A 20,317-nucleotide genomic window follows, 5' to 3' on the forward strand; every position below is an offset into this window, starting at 1 on the left:
AATTTGATTTTACATTGAAAAATGAGGTTGAAAAATTGTTACGACCAATATTTCGATTTTTTGAAAAAATCAGTATTGATTCAAAAATTCATAACTCGCCCAAATATTTTTTACACATCCTGGAAATTTCTGAAAAGTTGGTATTTGATGTCCTCTTAAACATGTCATAAAAGGAAAAAAATAAAAATAGTTTTTTTTTTGCAAATCAAGTTGTAATAGCAAAAAGTAAATTGAAAAATCACCAATTTTTTTACCGTGTATCATTGTTTTTTCAGTGTATTCCTTAACTGTGCCCAAAACACCAAATCGATCAAAAAATTCCTTCGAAAGATACAGATTTCTGAATCTTCATATATCATTTTTGTATGGACAGCAGCCAAATTTGTATGGAATATTATATGCACAAACTGATAATGCAAAATGGCTTCTTTGGCATACCGAAGGCACCAAAAAAGTTTAAGTCGGGTTAAAAAATACAAAAATAAAAATTGAAGAAAAAAGACCGATTCGTAGAGAATTGCTCAGTACCTTAGGTAAAACAAATAACCCAAAGTTTTGATCAGTCTTTAATTTGTGTTTTTGACCTACATCATAGGAACATTGAAATGTTGCCCTTTTGCCTTCCTCACTGAGGTAAGGCTATAATCCTGCTCTAAAAATGAACTTCGTATAAAAACGTCGTAGACCCACCTTCATGTGTACATATCGACTCAGAATCGAAAACTGAACAAATGTCTGTGTGTATGTGTGTGTGTATGTGTGTGTGTATGTGTGTGTGTATGTGTGTGTGTATGTATGTATGTGACCAACAAACTAGCTCATGTTTCTCGGCACTGGCTGAACCGATTTGACCCGAACTTGTTGCATTCGACTTGGTTTAGGGTCCCATAGATCGAGTTTTATACAGATTGAAGTTTGGATAAGTAGTTCAAAAGTTATGTATAAAAATGTGTTTTCACATATATTTGGATCTCACTTAAATGTATGTAAACTATGTCCGGGTCCATCATCCGACCCATCGTTAGTTAGGTTATCAAAAGACCTTTCCAACGAGTCTAAAACATTGAAGATCTGGCAACCCTGTCTCGAGATATGGCCACTTAAGTGATATTGATGTACTTTTTTGTAGCCGGATCTCACTTAAATGTATGTAAACTATGTCCGGCTCCACTATCCGACCCGACGTTGGTTAGGTTATCAAAAGACCTTTCCAACGAGTCCAAAACATTGAAGATCTGGCAACCCTGTCTTGAGATATGCCCTCTTAAGTGATATTGATGTACTTTTTTGTAGCCGGATCTCACTTAAATGTATGTAAACTATGTCCGGCTCCACTATCCGACCCAACGTTGGTAAGGTTATCAAAAGACCTTTCCAACGAGTGCAAAACATTGAAGATCTGGCAACCCTGTCTCGAGATATAGCCCCTTAAGTGATATTGATGTACTTTTTTGTAGCCAGATCTCACTTAAATGTATGTAAACTATGTCCGGCTCCGCTATCCGACCCAACGTTAGTTAGGTTATCAAAAGACCTTTTCAACGAGTCTAAAACATTGAAGATCTGGCAACCCAGTCTCGAGATATGGCCACTTAAGTGATATTGATGTACTTTTTTGTAGCCGGATCTCACTTAAATGTATGTAAACTATGTCCGGCTCCACTATCCGACCCGACGTTGGTTAGGTTATCAAAAGACCTTTCCAACGAGTCTAAAACATTGAAGATCTGGCAACCCTGTCTCGAGATATGGCCTCTTAAGTGATATTGATGTACTTTTTTGAAGCCGGATCTCACTTAAATACATGTAAACTATGTCCGGATCCACTATCCGACCTATTTTTGGTTAGGTTATCAAAAGACCTTTCCAACGAGTCTAAAACATTGAATATCTGGCAACCCTGTCTCGAGATATAGCCCCTTAAGTGATATTAATGTACTTTTTTGAAGCCGGATCTCACTTAAATATATGTAAACTATGTCCGGCTCGACTATCCAACCCGACGTTGTTTAGGTTATCAAAAGACCTTTCCAACGAGTCTAAAACATTGAAGATCTGGCGACTCTGTCTCGAGATATGGCCACTTAAGTGATATTGATTTACTTTTTTGAAGCCGGATCTCACTGAAATGTATGTAAACTTTGTACGGATCCACCATCCGACCCATTGTTGGTTAGGTTATCAAAAGACCTTTCTAACGAGTGCAAAACATCGAAGATCGGGCAACCCTGTCTCGAGATATGGCCACTTAAGTGATATTGATGTACTTTTTTGAAGCCGGATCTCACTTAAATGTATGTAAACTATGTCCGGGTCCATCATCCGACCTATTGTTGGTTAGGTTATCAAAAAACCTTTCCAACGAGCCCAAAACATTGAAGATCTGACAACCCTGTCTCGAGATATGGCCACTTAAGTGATATCGATGTACTTTTTGAAAGCCGGATCTAAAAAAAAAGATGAAACTTGTGTACAGCCATTGTTGTGAGGAAGGCTCCAACCACATAGGTGGATTAAGTTAGTTTTTTAATTTGTTTTCAAAAGCAAGCGTCATCGCTGTAATTGTCAATTCATCGTCATTTTAGAAACAAAAAATGTTTTGTCTCGTTATCGTATTTTTTTTCGAATTCGTTTGCATAGTGTCGTAAAGTTTCTTGCTCTTTGTTGCCAAAAATCATGTAATCACTATGTTGAAAACTATTTTCACATTTTGAATCAAATTAGATGCATATAGCTGGAGCGTCAAATCGAACTTAAAGTTGCGTCAAATTATGCGTAAAATTACGTTTAATCTAATTTTGGTGGAACATGATTCGAGTATTAATCTCAAGGTAACAAGGTAACATTTTTATGTTTTCTCTTATTTTTTTTTTTCAAGGTAACATTTTTAATGCAGTATGTCATAATAAATCACTCGATTTCATTCATAGCCCAAATATGTCTTGATTATTTTTATTCGACTTTTCTCCAATTTTTGTCTTTGACTTTAGCATGATTGAAAAGAATTTCGGCATGCTATTTGTTTTGTGTTGACCACACTACCTGTCATGAAAGAAAGATTTTGAGTTCCCATTAGGGTGCCCAGAATATCGGGCTTTTTTTTAAAACCTCGCTCCACAAGCTGATTATTGTTTTTTGAACTATTTTAGGAATCTGGGCCAAATATGAGCGAAATCGGTCAACATTTACCCATTGATACTCAAAGGCGAATGTATGGGACAATCGAAAAAAATAAGAGAAACTCAATTTTCTTATGTTTTTGTCTGCAAGTTGCGCTACTTCCATCGTAATATTTCCAAAAGTGAGATTCTCATAGGAAATTTGATCCTCTACAACTTTGTATAATATACCAAGGCTGTAATACTTGCTCACAAAAAGTAAGTAGCGATTTAATAAAGTAAATTTTTGTATGAAAAACTTTTTTTTACCCTGCTTAAGGCTCGTGTGTTCATGGGTTAGCACTGATGCTTTTAATATCTTATTTTTTTTATTTATTTATCTTTTAATCTTATTTCAATAAATAACCAGGTAGCAGTTATTGATCAGCGCGCTAGTATGCTTATTCTGCGAATTCTAGTAGATGCGGTGAATAAAGCTGATTTAGGTAATGGGTAATTCTCTGCCAACTCACACAGCAGTTGCCCCGACTCCTCTTCGATTTGCGTAAAACTTTGTCCTAAGGGGTAACTTTTGTCCCTGATCACGAATCCGAGGTCCGTTTTTTTGATATCTCGTGACGGAGGGGCGGTACGACCCTTCCATTTTTGAACATGCGAAAAAAGAGGTGTTTTTCAATAATTTGCAGCCTGAAACGGTGATTAGATAGAAATTTGGTGTTTAAGGAACTTTTATGTAAAATTAGACGCCCGATTTGATGGCGTACTCAGAATTCCGAAAAAACGTATTTTTCATCGAAAAAAACCCTAAAACAGTTTTAAAATTCTCACATTTTCCGTTACTTGACTGTAAAATTTTTTGGAACATGTCATTTTATGGGAAATTTAATGTACTTTTCGAATCTACATTGACCCAGAGAGGTATTTTTTTTTATTTGGAACAAAATTTTAGATTTTAAAATTTCGTGTTATTTCTATCTTTGCAGGGTTATTTTTTTAGAGTATGACAATGTTCTACAAAGTTGTAGAGCAGACAATTACAAAATTTTTGATTTATAGACATAAGGGATTTGCTAATAAACATCACGAGTTATCGCGATTTTACGAAAAAAGGTTTTGAAAAAGTTGGTCGTCGTCGATCATGGCCGTTCATGGTCACCGCGACAGACACGGACGACGAAATAAAGAGAAACGTAAAAGTTTAAAAATTGTGCGTCTCTTTCAAAATTTTGACAAAAATTCCTTCAAAAAGTTGTTGTGAATAGTGTCCTACACATGCCGATTCCTTTTGGTAACAATTATCCCATTCCTTGTAAAGTTATGGAAATCATCATTAATCAATGATTGATTGCCCACTAGGACGTCTATGACTGTGCCACTAAATTATATAAATTTTGAAGCACAATTGATTTAGATCAAAAATTCTTTCAGTGGCTTCAAGAAGGCAACAACCGACACATGCTTAATCCTTTTGGTGGAGAAATTCGTTAAATTGAATGTAATACAGAATATTTCATAGTGATGATCAATTTTCTTCGAAAATGATAAACGGCTTCACCTTAACAGCTCTGCCAAATTTGAGCAGGATCGGAGAGGGTAATTTTCAAATCTGGATTTTATTTTGAAAAGGTCAAATAAACCAAATTTCTACTTTTTGCTTTTTGGGTGTTTTTGAAAACGCCTTGATCCAGGTGTTTTAAAAAACCCAAAAAGCAAAAAGTGAAAATTTGTTTTAATGGACCTTTTCAAACAAAAAAAAACTCCAGAATTGCTGTTCCGCTTCAGATGGAATGACCCATATCGCATTATCAAAAATAGTTTTTTTAGTTTCATTTTCAAACACTTTTTGCAAACCAGTGTCGTTCACAACCCAACTGTCATCAGTGCCACCCAGCCCGTTTCACCACCTCCTTTTGCCCAGAAACACATTCTCTCGGCAGGAGACAGCGAGCGAGAGAGAGCCACCCCGGCTCAACCGTTTGCAAAACAAAACACCGTCACTACGCGGCTTAAGCCACCGGTGACCTTCACCGTTTGTTCACGCTCGTCGTGTTTGATGGTAAATATTTTGAACTGCTGCTGCTGCTGTTGTGGCTGCCTTTTAATTCACGCGACTTTTGTCACGGTTGCGGTCAGGTTCAACAATTATGATAAATAAAAACACCAAAATCGGTGGAAAGGTCACACGTGGACGGTTTCTCTCACTTTGGTTTGGGGGTAAACACAGCAAACACACAAATACACTTGAATTCCAAAACCACAGCAAAATGACGCGATTCTAACGGTTATCGTGGGTCCTCTTTTCACGACGTTCACCTGCCGAGGCCAACAGGTGCCGCAGGTGTCCACGCGCGAACAAAACTCACGACCAACGCGATCAAACGGCGATGGCGGAGAAATTCTTCCCCAACCTGACACAATAATATTCACGATCGATTGGCTTTCATTCCGCGTGATCGACTTTCGTACGAAAGAGCGCGACTCACACTCAAAACAAACCGCAAGATTAGATAATGGACTCGTGCCCAGCACGCGGATTAGCCGCCGAAGAAGCTGTGTGGACCGACACACCGCGATCGATCGACTGAGCGGCCAAGCTCGGGAGAGCTCAGCGCGCGATCATGGAGAAGGAAAAAAACATCTTTCGAAATTGGAGAGAATTTGAATTTGATGTGCTGAATGTGTGTTTGCGTGTTTGCGGAGTTGCGAGTGGATGAAAGTGTGAGAGTGTGCATTTTTTGAGGAGGCTCACACGATATAAACCACCCTATCGTGGTGAAGTTGAACTAGCGAATAGTAAAACATAATCTTATTTTTGTTGGCTAAGGAAGACAAAAAAGTATTGGTTTTGAATTTTTGACATCAATTTTAATGCTTCGACAACTGCCAACTTAAACATAAAAGGAAATTTGTCAAAAAAGCGTTCAATAGCTTAAATAAAACTAAAAAAAGATAGGATATTTTTTCTTTTTAAACATATTATTTCTTCATCTTGATAAAGAAATTGTTAAAATAAATCTGTAATGCTTTAAATAAATAAAAATACGATTTAAAAACTCGATAATCAGGTTTTGTTACTTTTAATTCAAATATTAAAAAAGCATGTAGATTTTGAAGTTTTTAGATCACGTTTTCCACTTTTCCTCCATCGAAACCGACTACTTTATCGACTTCATTTTGTTGGGCGAGATAGGACGCCGTCTATTTTTAGACGATGACTCAGCTATTTTTCACTTTGGCAGTTCAAAATACCAGATGGCAGCACGAAGTAACGCCACGTCCCTATATCAAGCAGAGTAAAATTGTTTTTTCAGTATTTTAATTCACATTTACCATGTTTAGTTTTTGATTCTTTCTTATAGTATCTTGTTATTCTACCACCTGTTTAACCATTTGCATTTTTAAGTTATTTATACTTTTAAAGTATTTTGTTTGTTTTTTTTGCTTGTTTACAACTTTGTTTGCTAATTAATGAAATTATTATCATTCAACCAGGAGAGTAACATTTCGCCTTTCCATATAGGCTTTCTAGAAGTCACACACAAATCAAACATCCTTTTTTTTCAATCTTTCCAATAAAGCAAAGATCGAAAATTTAATGAAAATGGATTTTTGAGTTTATTAAATCGAAGCCCGCCAAGGGAGTAGGTTGTAGAGGATCATTAAACAGTTTATAAAGTTTTTGTTAGGCAACTTCTCAAAAAATTAGTCAAATATTATTATAATAATTGTGATATACACAGCACAAAGAAATTCATATTGCAAAATTGCATTATTTGTAATATTTTCATGCAGTTAGTTACAGGACGCATGATAAAGGTCAGGAATGCAATCGAATTTGGAAGAATGTTCTATTTTTGTACTGAATAGTGAAACATATATCTGTGACCGGAACAGTAATACTGAAACTAAACAACGTTTAAGAAAAAAAAAATGCAATTGCCAAATGTGAATATTTTGTAATAAAAGAGTCGGCAAAAACATGTATGTTAAAATAATGTTTTAGCTGATTTGGTTGAAATTACAACAATTGATTGGTCCATTTCTGCCTATATCCTCGAGGCTTTTTGCTAACTAGATCACGTTATTAAACGACATCTGCTTTTCGTTTTTCGTAAAGAAGTATTTTTTTCGGAAATTGCACCATACTCAAATTAATAAATACAATTTAAATTGCAATCCAACTTAAGTTCATAATTTTGACATATTTGATCTTTCTATTTGTGAGATTTAAAATTTGACTTCCATTCTCTCAAATTGTCCCTTTTCGTTGGATTTGCCGCGCAAACTTTCCTTGCGCTCTTCACCCACTTCTTCGAGTGTGTGCTTCCTCTGGTGGCGTCGTGGCGTGACACAGATTCGCGCGTGATGTCTAAATCACTGCCAAAGAGCCAAGGTTGGCCGGCCGGCCGGAGGTGTTTGGCGAGAGACTCCGCTTGCTGCGCCTTGCTGATAAAGAGAAAGGTGATCGCGCGAAAGAGCGAGCAAAGCGGACTAGACAAGAACGTAATTTGTTTATGCTGATTTCTTTCCGTTCGGTTGGCCGTTGGAATCATGTGCAATAAAAACGAACACACACGCACACACAAACATGCGATCATGCATGCACAAATTTGCGACGTCCGGCTTGAAATGCGAGAGCGCCAACCGACGAACGCATCTCACTCTCGGACGGACGGACGGATCTGTGCCAAATTTGATGAGATGCTGATGATGCTGCTGCTATCTTTTAGAGTGGATATCACTGACTGCCGGAGTGGGATGGCAACCGACAAGATAATACAATTTTTATGATTTGACTGCAATGTGTGTCAATTAATTTACTTTGTCTTAGGCAAATTTGAAGATTATAAGATATTCAATTTATGATTACAACTTTTACATTAAACGAATAGCAATGCTCTCAAGAATGAGCAAATTTTATGAAAATTTAATTTGTGATTTGGATGAAACTGAGTAGAATTTTGAGAATTAAAAAAAACGTTGAAATCACAAGCCATGGTATAAACATTTCAACGAAAAAAAGTCTTTAAAATTGTATTTCAAACCAGTCAGTTTTGAAATCATTAGTTTTCAAAATATCTGAGTATGTGCATCGGAATTTCACAAATAATCAAATTATAAATGAACATGCTAAATATTAACGTATGAAAATGCATTTCAAATTGTTTTCGGTTTATTACACTTTTGTTTCTACGTAATAGAAATACGATGGAATAATCATCATCAAAAGAAAATCTTTGGCCGTTCATCAAGAGTAAAAATCCGAAAGGAGCTTGGCTCTCCTCTCTCGAGCACGAAAGATCGGTAAAAAGAATCTAAAAAAGTCATCATCCTGATTATTCAGCGGAACATCTTTTTCACTACTACACTTGCAAGTGTAACGTCACACCTTGAAAAATAACCTGTCACTATTTGTAGATGGACAATGCGTGCAAAAAAAGCGAAATAAATTATTTTAAGTGGCTCTGACAAGGAAATTCACAAAAAATCATCAACAGAATGATTTTCTTAGCGAAATTCGGGATTGATTTTTCTTTTGCGTGATTTGCCTCAACTCTCTTTCGCGGGTGGAGAAAGCTCGCAAGCGAAATTGATTTTTTTTTGCGATTATACCATCCCTGGTTTCTGTTAGTTTTTTTTCATTGAATTGAATTTAACTTGAAAACGGTGAACAATATCAAATTTGTTTATTTGGTTTTTCATCTGAAGACTAGGAAACAAAATTTTCCGCTTACTTTAACGTTTTAAAAACTCATGATTTTTTCGAAAAAAAATTGCAATATTGCCAATGAATTTTGACCAATTTGTGCCATCGCTTAAAAGAAGGCATTTTTGACAAAAATATTAATTTTCATAAATTGTTATTTTGCACTATTTATTTTTTTGCGTGAAAAGTCCAATAAAAAAAGGTTTTTTAAAGCAAAGCATATTTTTTTGAAAAATTCTAGGCTATACCTACAACTTTGCCAAAAACTACAAATCGATCAGAAAATCGGTTCTCTAGATGCAGATTATTGAGTATTTTAATAGCTTATTTCTGTAAACGGTTTTCAAAATTGTATGGATTCTTTTTTATAGAAAAAGTACATTTAAAGTTTCATCTGAAATAAAATAAATGTAAAAAATAATACTTCCATAATAAAATGTTGATTGTTTTACAGAAAACTGTTTGAAATATAAACTGTTACGATGTTATCCGATATTTCGATATCTTCTAATCTTCAAATCTTCAAATCTTCAAATCTTCAAATCTTCAAATGTTCAAATGTTCAAATGTTCAAATGTTCAAATGTTCAAATGTTCAAATGTTCAAATGTTCAAATGTTCAAATGTTCAAATCTTCAAATCTTCAAATCTTCAAATCTTCAAATCTTCAAATCTTCAAATCTTCAAATCTTCAAATCTTCAAATCTTCAAATCTTCAAATCTTCAAATCTTCAAATCTTCAAATGTTCAAATCTTCAAATGTTCAAATCTTCAAATCTTCAAATCTTCAAATCTTCAAATCTTCAAATCTTCAAATCTTCAAATCTTCAAATCTTCAAATCTTCAAATCTTCAAATCTTCAAATCTTCAAATCTTCAAATCTTCAAATCTTCAAATCTTCAAATCTTCAAATCTTCAAATCTTCAAATCTTCAAATCTTCAAATCTTCAAATCTTCAAATCTTCAAATCTTCAAATCTTCAAATCTTCAAATCTTCAAATCTTCAAATCTTCAAATCTTCAAATCTTCAAATGTTCAAATCTTCAAATCTTCAAATGTTCAAATCTTCAAATCTTCAAATCTTCAAATCTTCAAATCTTCAAATCTTCAAATCTTCAAATCTTCAAATTCATTGAATTGAATTTAACTTGAAAACGGTGAACGATATCAAATTTGTTTATTTGGTTTTTCATCTGAAGACTAGGAAACAAAATTTTCCGCTTACTTTAACGTTTTAAAAACTCATGATTTTTTCGAAAAAAAATTGCAATATTGCCAATGAATTTTGACCAATTTGTGCCATCGCTTAAAAGAAGGCATTTTTGACAAAAATATTAATTTTCATAAATTGTTATTTTGCACTATTTATTTTTTTGCGTGAAAAGTCCAATAAAAAAAGGTTTTTTAAAGCAAAGCATATTTTTTTGAAAAATTCTAGGCTATACCTACAACTTTGCCAAAAACTACAAATCGATCAGAAAATCGGTTCTCTAGATGCAGATTATTGAGTATTTTAATAGCTTATTTCTGTAAACGGTTTTCAAAATTGTATGGATTCTTTTTTATAGAAAAAGTACATTTAAAGTTTCATCTGAAATAAAATAAATGCAAAAAATAATACTTCCATAATAAAATGTTGATTGTTTTACAGAAAACTGTTTGAAATATAAACTGTTACGATGTTATCCGATATTTCGATATCTTCTAATCTTCAAATCTTCAAATCTTCAAATCTTCAAATGTTCAAATGTTCAAATGTTCAAATGTTCAAATGTTCAAATGTTCAAATGTTCAAATGTTCAAATGTTCAAATGTACAAATGTTCAAATCTTCAAATCTTCAAATCTTCAAATCTTCAAATCTTCAAATCTTCAAATCTTCAAATCTTCAAATCTTCAAATCTTCAAATCTTCAAATCTTCAAATCTTCAAATCTTCAAATGTTCAAATCTTCAAATCTTCAAATCTTCAAATCTTCAAATCTTCAAATCTTCAAATCTTCAAATCTTCAAATCTTCAAATCTTCAAATCTTCAAATCTTCAAATCTTCAAATCTTCAAATCTTCAAATCTTCAAATCTTCAAATCTTCAAATCTTCAAATCTTCAAATCTTCAAATCTTCAAATCTTCAAATCTTCAAATCTTCAAATCTTCAAATCTTCAAATCTTCAAATCTTCAAATCTTCAAATCTTCAAATCTTCAAATCTTCAAATCTTCAAATCTTCAAATCTTCAAATCTTCAAATCTTCAAATCTTCAAATCTTCAAATCTTCAAATCTTCAAATCTTCAAATCTTCAAATCTTCAAATCTTCAAATGTTCAAATCTTCAAATCTTCAAATGTTCAAATCTTCAAATCTTCAAATCTTCAAATCTTCAAATCTTCAAATCTTCAAATCTTCAAATCTTCAAATCTTCAAATCTTCAAATCTTCAAATCTTCAAATCTTCAAATCTTCAAATCTTCAAACAAAACCATATAAAATCATATCTTCTTATCTTGTAAAACACAACATACACAAATTAAAAAAAACTGTTGTAGGGGAAATATACCCATTTTAATTACTCTAAGCCGTTCGACCAATTCTCATCACTTTGCCGTTTTCCGCTATTTAATCAACATTTGCAGATATTTCAACAATGGAGAGTTGCTTGCTCACTTTAATTCGAGCTATTTATAACTTTGGAACAGTCAAAAACACTTTGTGAAAGCCGTAATTCATTAACAAAGTGCTGATAGGCCGATAATAGAAATAGGCTGAAAAAAGGTATAGTTCCCCTATATTGAGATTGAGATTTAAGATGTGTATTAAAAAGTCATGTGTAATCTTTAATCTAAGAAAATTGGAAAAATGTAGGTAATCTTTATTTCTCAAGAACTAGAACAATCTTGAAATGCGGGAACAACTAAACACATTTCATCCTGATGATATTACACTACCACGAAAATTTAATGACCCAATCTACCAAAATGTTCAAGTGTTTCAAATCTGATCAAAGTTCAATTTCCAACGAAACCGACCGATTGCTCATCGTGTTTCCAGAAATTTTGCAAAACGCACTCCCCCTTCTTTCATTCACCCTAGTTTCAAAACGGTGATAACAAAAGCCCTCAATCTGTTATCTGGTTCACCGGTTTCCCCACTTTCGACGTCGCCATGGTGGTGGTGTTGGACGTCATTTCTTATCACCAGGTAAACACCCGTTTTGGGGGGGGTCTTTCATAAATCACGCAATTGATTTGAAGGGAAGTGATACTTATCGCATTAGTATATGTTAGAAAATGTTCTATTCTTTAAATACATTATTATTTTTGAATCGTAGTTTAAGGAAGGCCTCTTACCTGTGCGTGTTGAGCGCTTGTCTCACTTACACAACTTCGCTCAAAACTCGAAACTGATAACAGACAGGTGCAGTTGGGCTGGGGTACATTTGTTAGTATCTGCCATTTTAGTAGAACGGTAGTAGACTGATTGATTCAATTTCCGTGCGTGCTCCACCCCGAAAAAAAACCATCAGTAAAGCTCGAATTTTCGACACGACGACGGTCGCAACTTGCGGAACTTTAGCCTGAAGATTGGATTCAAAGGAAAAGCCAAACTCAGAAGAGGTGGAGGAGGAGGGGGAAAATCAATTTTCCTAGTTCCAAACACGGAAGTTGGGAAAGCAGTGGAGCGGAAGTCGCCCCCCTTTTTTCGGATAATCCATACAGAGGGAAAATTATGCGTGAAAGGAATTTTCCCACTTTCCACGATTTCAACAACGACTTCGAGGTGGAGAAAACCCGGCAACGGTTGTGAAGAAGAACCCGGTGTGTGTGTTTGTGTGTCGTCTGTGGAAAATCGGGGAAACCCGAGAAGACGACGGTAGTTAATTAATGGTTGATTCATACTAATTAAAAATTTTACTCTACATAATCGGGAAAATTTGCGGGAAAGGAAAATCCGCTGCTGAAAGCAGAGAAGGGATAAAGGCGTCCCCTCCGGTTTTAAGAGTGAAAATAGGAAAGTGTGCTGTGTGTTTAAATATTTGATGAGGAATGATAATTTTAATTAAAATTAAACTGGTGATCACCGTAAACTGATAAGACGTTTTTTCGTGAGTTTCGGGACCCCAGCGAGCCTTGTGTGAAAGAAAGGAGTCAACGTGTGCAAACAAAACCATGGCTGTGATAATGTTTGGAAAATTGTGCCTTCTAATTAGCGTGCTGATGGCTTCCGGCGTCGAGATCGTACGTGGACAGGAAGCGGACAGTACCGGTAATGATGAGGTGAGAAATTATGTGCTAAAATGCTGATTTAAATATTCTTAGCTCGTGATAAATATAACTTTCAAATGGTTAAATGCATATTTTTTTATTTGGATGAAACTTTGCGTGTTCTTGTTTTTATAAGTGAAAAAAAAAAACATTTTGCAGCATTAGTTTGTCTATAAAAGTCTCCATTCAATTACGGCAAACGTCCATACTGACATAGGCATAGGCAAAGTTTTAGGGATTGCTTAAAACTTTTCAGCAAATCGTCGCCGTCGTGCTAACTTGTCGTACGTGCATTTCACTATGGGCCATCTCCATACAAACAGGCGGCCAAATTATTTTTTTGCTTTTTAAATGTTTTTTCATACAAATTTGGGTAATTGTATGGTATTGAAATGATATACGTCGATTTTTATGACTTTTCATGTTTTTCAATAGTTGATTGTTTATAATAAATAGTCTTTTCATACATTTGCAAGTGCAACAGAATTGCGTATATATTGTATTGCAAGTTTATATTATTAAATTATGGATAAGCTAATACATCCCCACTTTAAGGACACAACCCCTCCCTCCTGTTTCTTTCACCCCCTCTCCTCCTCCCTCCAACAAAATTTTGTTAAGCGTAATAAATTCATTTTAAGTCAAATATTTATTATTTACTGCTGTGTGTTTCTTTTGTGAGTCCATGCCATATAACTTAAGACCCACCCCCAGAAAAATTAATTTTATTCAAAATATCAACTATGAAGTAAAACGATAGAAATAGAGTTTGTGACAGCTTCAGGATATGTTAAAGGTACTTTTTATGATGTTTTATACTAACCAACATAGAACTTAAATGTGAATCAGTTTCATGGATTGATCGCAGAAATTCATCATGCTAAGTCAACATTTTGCTGAATACTTTTTCCGGTATCAAACTGAGATTTTCCAGTTTCGCTTGAGAAACTTCGGTACGAATACCTTATTTTGACTAAGGTACTCAATGTAGGCAACAGAAAATTCCAATAAAGTCATTTCGAACTTCTTGAAACCAGGTATTGATTTTTTAAGCGACGATGCCCACGAAGAAGGTAGCAAAGCAAGTGAAATAAACGGGCGCATATGTAGATTGCACCAAATTTTGATAAAACGTAAATGTTCAAAATGGCATATCTCCGAAAACGCAAAAAATCGCAGGCTGGAAATTTCAGCAATGTTAGATTATAATCCAATCTTTCAAGTGATCTAAGTTTCATGTTTAGCATCGGTTAGCAAAAAAAGTACTCGATTAACAAACACAAAAAAATATGATTTGTCAAAAAAATGCTCCAGTTATTCGATGAAAACTTCAGTTTTTGGTTTAGAAACTACATTTTATCTATTAATAGTTTCATAGTTTATCTCATTACCTTTCCAACGATGTATATTTGTCCTAGTAAAACATTTAAAATGGCTGAGCTATGTTAAAATTAAACAATCAGCCTTTTTTACAAAAAAACGCTAGTTTTTTACTCCATTTTTTGACTTTCAGCTTGCGTATCTCCGTAACGAACAAACTTAGAGCTTTGAAAATTTGGATTTTTCTTAGTTAGAATGTTTACTTTCGAGAAAAAAATACCAAAAAATATTTGGAGAAGGTCACTTTTTTGAAACTTGGCCACCCAATGTACCATAGTGCATTTCAGGCCAAATTGATTTAAGAACGCCATTTTGTGCTTCTCACAATGCCACATCTTTTAACCTTCACAGATCCCCAAAATTCGATTTCAATCCTAAGATATTCAATGAAAACCAAAAGAGCTCCGAAAATTTTTGTCACTTTTCATATGAAAGAAGTTTCAATCTTGTCGTGCTATCTTGTCACTCCCTGAAACTTGATGTAAGTGCGACAACTGGCCAAAGGAATTTCAGGTCAGAACGCGTTTGACGCAAGTACAAGTTAGACTACCGTAATCATAAATAATTATAACTCGGGACTCCAGCAACCAACTTCAACCAAACTTCAGGACAGTGCACAGAATGGTCAGCCAAACAAAACGTGTTTGTTATTGTTTACATTGCGTGCTCTCGTTTTTGTTTATTGAAGGTCAACCATTAAAACGCGTTTTTATCGGAACGTCAAAATGGCGGGTGCGACAAGGTAGCACGACGACGTCGAAATAACAGTTACATTCTATAAAAATGTTCCCAAATTTTTAATTGGACTTTCCACAAACATAAATGTATTCCGCAAATTAATTGATGTTCTGTCAAATCCAAAATCAAATCAGTTTTTTTTACTGCAAAACAGTGTGGATTTATTAAGAGTGTTCGCTTTTCGAAAATGTTCTAAGCAAAACCTATCACTTTGCCAAACATATCAAATCGATCAGCAAATCTCAAGAAACAATTTTAGGAGAATTTTTAAATCGATGGTTTCCAAAACTGTATGCTTACTTGTATGGACAAATTTATTATGGAAAATAATTTCTTTGGTCATAAAAAACGTACACAAAAATTATCATCCACATAAAAAGGCAAAACAATAATTCAGGGGTGAGTTTTCAAAAAGTCGTAAGAGCCATTGTGACCTCTAATATTAGTTTTCGTTTTTCTCGAAAATGAAACAAAATTTCATTTATTTCAAGTATGGGGTACTTGAGTGGGGCACTGACGTGTAGATGAACAATATCGAGCATTTTTGATATTGATTTTTCGTAAGTAGGTCGAATACCGATGCAAAAAGGACTTTGTTTACCAATGGCTCTTACGGCTTTTTGAAAAATAATCCGAGAGTTGATGTACAAAGCATCAGATAACTAAACTAATACATACAGCCATTCCATGTCAAACAAGCATGATCTAAATCAAAAGTGCTCCAATTTGGCTCGAATTTGGCGTGGGAGTTTCTTGGCTGAAATAATAAGACATTTTCAAAAAATAATATTTCCGGAAAGGTTGAACCAATTTGAGCCAATTTTATGGACCATCCTATGGATAAGACCACTCTAATCGTCTAACAAAATACGGGTCTAATTATATTGGCCAAGGAACTGTCAAGCCAAATTTGATCCAAATTTGACGTTTTTGGGAAATTAAACAAATTGGTAAGGCATGAATCGTTGTTATCGACTGTATTACTCAATCAGGAATTCTTTCGGCCCAACAGTCATGTAAAAAACAATAACTTGTAGTTTTTTTTTCTTTTTTATTCCGACGTTTCGACATGTCGTCTTCTTCAGGGGATTAGAATATTCTGATCCCTTTCATTTTGATTTCAGTGTTAAAGCAATCAAGAAGCAACAACATTAATTCTTATCAAAAAAAGAAATTTTTGATTTGAAAAACATGATCTCTTTCGGTCGACAAGCTGAAAACGTTTTTTTTTGTTTTTCAACCATCGCTTCTAAAGTTTGTTATAAAAAATTTAATTGCTGGCTTTTTAAAATGTTTTTTTTTTTCTAAAACTCAAATGAAATTAGAATGCTTTTAATTTTACCGTTTCAGTTTTCTTTTTCTTTTTTGCTCTAAATTTGGGCAATTTTACTTAAAATTTGAAATTTATTATTTTGTTACTAGGCTGTCGCAAATATTTTTCAAAGTTTTTGTCACTTCCTTCAAAATTGGTCCGGAAAATCAGGGAACAAAAAATATTTTTTAAAAAACATAAAAATTTCAATGAAAATAGAGGTTTAATCTACTGGAAACAATCTAAACTGCATTTTTCTGCATCAATAATCATATTTAGCATGTTTGAGCTCGTTTAAAAATATTTTGAATTTTCATGAAATTCAAATGTACAGCATCGCAAATACTTTTTTTCGAATTTTTTTAATCAATATTTACATATTTTGGAAACTTATAATTGCACAACAAGTGGACAGGTGTCTAATGCATTACAAAGCACTTTTCTTCATGCAAATGTTAAAACTGTAGCTTGTATTTTTTTTGTCCCCTTCCCCCCTCGAATTTGGTCAGAGCCGAGGAACATAAATTTCATAAATATTAGCATCTGCCTTACTTCCCCCTTCTCTCCTACTTTTGACTAATTTATGAGAATTTTGATATTTCGTCAGTTGTGTGCTATCTTGTGACAACGACCATTTAGTACATTTCGAGAAATGCGATTTTTAAAGTTTGCTGGTAAATAATTTCAAAATTATGAATGGTAGAGCCAAACTTTTTGAAGCAATCGGTTCAAACTATCGCTTAACAAACGCTCCAAGTTTCAATTAATTTGGTAACACCAGTTAAAAGATACAGTAAATAATGTAAACAAAAATCTGAAAAGCACGTGTCACAAATGTGTTTCGAAAGTAAAATTGTACTACGTGATTTGTTTGGCGGTAACCTAACTGTTTTAATTTATTTTTGTAATACTGTTTTACACCCAGAACTGGGCATCGGCATACGAGAGGATAAAGAGCACGATTCGGTAGTAAAATTGTACTGTGTGCGGACTGAGAGAATAAATCCCGAAACTACCGAGAGTACTTTACTCATGGGTTCATCATCAAAAAAAGTTCATCTATCAAAAAAAGGACCGGTACCGAGACTCGAACCCAAGACCTTCGGCATATAGAACCGTGCCTTTGCCGTATGGGCCACCATGGTTCGGTGACTTAGTGGCGGTCATTTGTCCATATAAGCCACTCAATAGGATCAACTGTTCCAATGAACGAATGAACACGCGAGAGGTAAATACTCTCGCAAAATAGCACTTTCCTCACGTTTCTTTTCGTGAGGACATTCCTCTCGTTCTTTAACTTTGAGTGTACTAAAAAAATACAGTTACACTTGAAATTTGAAAAATATTATTTTTTTATTACTTCCCCCTTATTTTCTACCACGACTTGCGAAAAGGGACACTTTTAACTTTAAATTTTTTATAAAATAGCTAAAAACTATAAATATTTAATTAATTATTTTTTAATTGATATGAAGGTTTTTATATTGTACTATTAGATAAAACTGAATATAGGTTAATTGTGTCTAAAGTTTAAATAAATTATTGATACATTTAATTTTTTCCAGAACTCCGCCCTTGTAACGCAACTGTGCAACTTCGACAAACCTCTCCTGGACCCATCGGACGACGCCGGCGGCAAGTTCTGCGGCTGTGACGTGGAAAGCTCCCCTCCGTGGGGCATCCCGGTGGTGCTGATCGACTGTCGTGATCATCACCTGCAGAACGCAATCTTCCGCGCGGAGACGCTACCTCAGGGAACGATCCGGGCGGACATGTCGTACAACAAGTTTGTCGAGGTGCCGCTCTTTTCGGGCGATAAGCTAAAGTACCTAAGTCTACGTAACAACGCGATAACAACGCTGAAAGATAAGAACTTTGCAAATGTTAGCGGGCTGGTGGAGTTGGATCTGAGTGAAAACGAAATCGAGCTTATCAACATCGATGCATTTACGGGATTGGTAACGCTGAGGCAGCTTAACCTGGCTGAAAATAGAATAACAGTGATTCAGGCTAATGCGTTTTCTCCGTTGCAACACCTGGAGCAGTTGGTATTGTCACACAACCCACTTGGAGCGTTCTTGAATGCAACAGAGAACGATATCTTCCTGAAGTTGGGCGTAACACCTCGACTCTCGATCATCGAACTGGAGAACTGCAGCTTAACAGTCGTTGACCTAACTAACGGGGTCGGTCTCGACCAGATCGTTCTCAGTTACAACCAGCTGCTCAGCATCCAGAAGCTCCCGAAAGCCGTAACCCACCTTGACATCAGCGGCAACCCCTTCAAGACCATGTCAGCCAAGTTCCTGCCCCACCTGTTCCACCTACAGCACCTTACCATGGAGGACATGCCGTACCTCTACAAACTCGAAGAATACGCCCTGTTCGGACTGCCCCGACTCTCCCACCTCAACCTGCAAGGTTCCCGCAACCTCACCACCTTCGACCCGCACGCCTTCGGACGCAACGTGGTCCTCAACGAAACCGACACCGTCCTCCAGGAATTGATCCTCAAAGGCACGAGCATCCGAACGCTCAACTCCTCGCTCCTGCAAGCCTTCGATCAGCTCAACGTCCTGGACCTCACCGGGACGCCACTGACCTGCGACTGCAACGTCCGGTGGCTCAAAACGCTGAACGTGACGACGCACGCCTCCTGCACCAAGCCGATGTCCCTGCGGGGTCAACAGCTGGCGGACATCGCCGAGGACCGGCTGCAGTGCAAGGAGGAAAAGTCCTGGCTGTACACCGTGTTCAACGTGGTGTTGGTGGTGCTGCTGGCGGTTCTGGTGGGAGCGGCGGTGTATTTGATCTACTTGGCGATACGGCCCCGTCGTCAGCAGGTTCAGCTTAGGAATAAGGTCGGGGTGAACAGTCCGTACGCACGGGTGACGATTGAGCCAAATCAGGCGGAGAATTTGTACTGAAAAAGGGTTAAAGTTAGGCAATAATCATCGAATGTAGTTTTAATTGAAGTAAATGTATGATGTGGAGATCTATCCAAAGTTTTCGTGTTTCAATGTCTTAATTCTCTAACCATCTGAATTTCCCATATCAGTTTTTAGAGCATATTTGGATAATCGTGTTATCGAGTCTGAACCAAAATAAAATCATTCGTAAATAAAGTTTCTCATCCGCGAAAAAGTAAGTGCCGTTCGAATTATGCATTCAATGGAGTCAACCACCATTCAGCAGCAGTATTGTTGTGCACATAATAATAACCCCGAGGGAACGCTTCAACTATTTGTTCAGTCCACAAGAAAAATGGATTGACGTATCACGCGGGAAAACGGACTGTGCAGAATCAATAACGCTATTAGCGAAGTTGCAAACAAACGTGAAGTGGCATTCCCCAAGTGGGTAAAAAATGGAACTCTGTACACACTGCCCCGAACGGAGCAAAGAAAACTTTTCCTGTGCAATTGAAATAGAAGAGGCCTCCGGAAAGTTATTCTGATTAAGGCATTGAAAAGTTTAAACCCAAAGGACTCAAATCACTGGAACCAAGAAGGAAGAGAGGCTCAATTCCCACTTGTACACAACTGTGCAGCTTTTTATTGCTCCTCCTTTTTTCATTCTGATGCACGGCAGAATCTCTTCAAGCAGAATCTTTCCGCGGACGAGAAAAAAATGGGGAAAAGTGGTGACCAGTGTTCCCACGAGCCTAAGCCATCGGCTAGGCTAGGTTCATTTTTCTGGTTCAGGTTCACACCACACGTCGGCAAGCATCGTCGGCTCAGGCTCACTGAGTGCCGTGAGCCATGGTTCATTTGGTTCAAACCAGGCGAGGCTAGCCAAAATGAACC

The 20,317-nt window shown here is 35.9% G+C and overlaps 2 protein-coding genes across 10 annotated transcripts in view; one reads left to right on the top strand and one right to left on the bottom strand.

Moving 5' to 3' along the window:
- LOC6045852 overlaps nucleotides 1-5,691 on the bottom strand; it is a 32,285-nt gene extending 26,594 nt beyond the window's left edge. For 3 of the 9 annotated variants that reach the window (XM_038256721.1, XM_038256720.1, XM_038256718.1), the window contains exon 1: nucleotides 5,603-5,689. The gene's annotated coding sequence lies outside the window, so the exon portion shown is untranslated. Of the gene's footprint in view, nucleotides 1-5,321 lie in introns of all 9 variants that reach the window. The other 6 variants (XM_001863104.2, XM_038256716.1, XM_038256715.1 and 3 more) reach the window with 3 other exon arrangements.
- A 6,580-nt stretch (nucleotides 5,692-12,271) lies between these two features.
- Nucleotides 12,272-19,511, top strand: LOC6045851 (leucine-rich repeat neuronal protein 2). Its single transcript, XM_038257112.1, has 2 exons — nucleotides 12,272-13,093; nucleotides 18,077-19,511. Exons 1-2 carry the CDS (start codon nucleotides 12,986-12,988, stop codon nucleotides 19,436-19,438), a joined length of 1,470 nt encoding a protein of 489 aa, XP_038113040.1. The 5' UTR covers nucleotides 12,272-12,985; the 3' UTR covers nucleotides 19,439-19,511.
- Nucleotides 19,512-20,317: the final 806 nt, after the last annotated feature.

This window comes from Culex quinquefasciatus, chromosome 2 (genome assembly GCF_015732765.1).
Source record: "Culex quinquefasciatus strain JHB chromosome 2, VPISU_Cqui_1.0_pri_paternal, whole genome shotgun sequence".
Classification (NCBI taxonomy): Eukaryota; Metazoa; Arthropoda; class Insecta; order Diptera; family Culicidae; genus Culex; species Culex quinquefasciatus.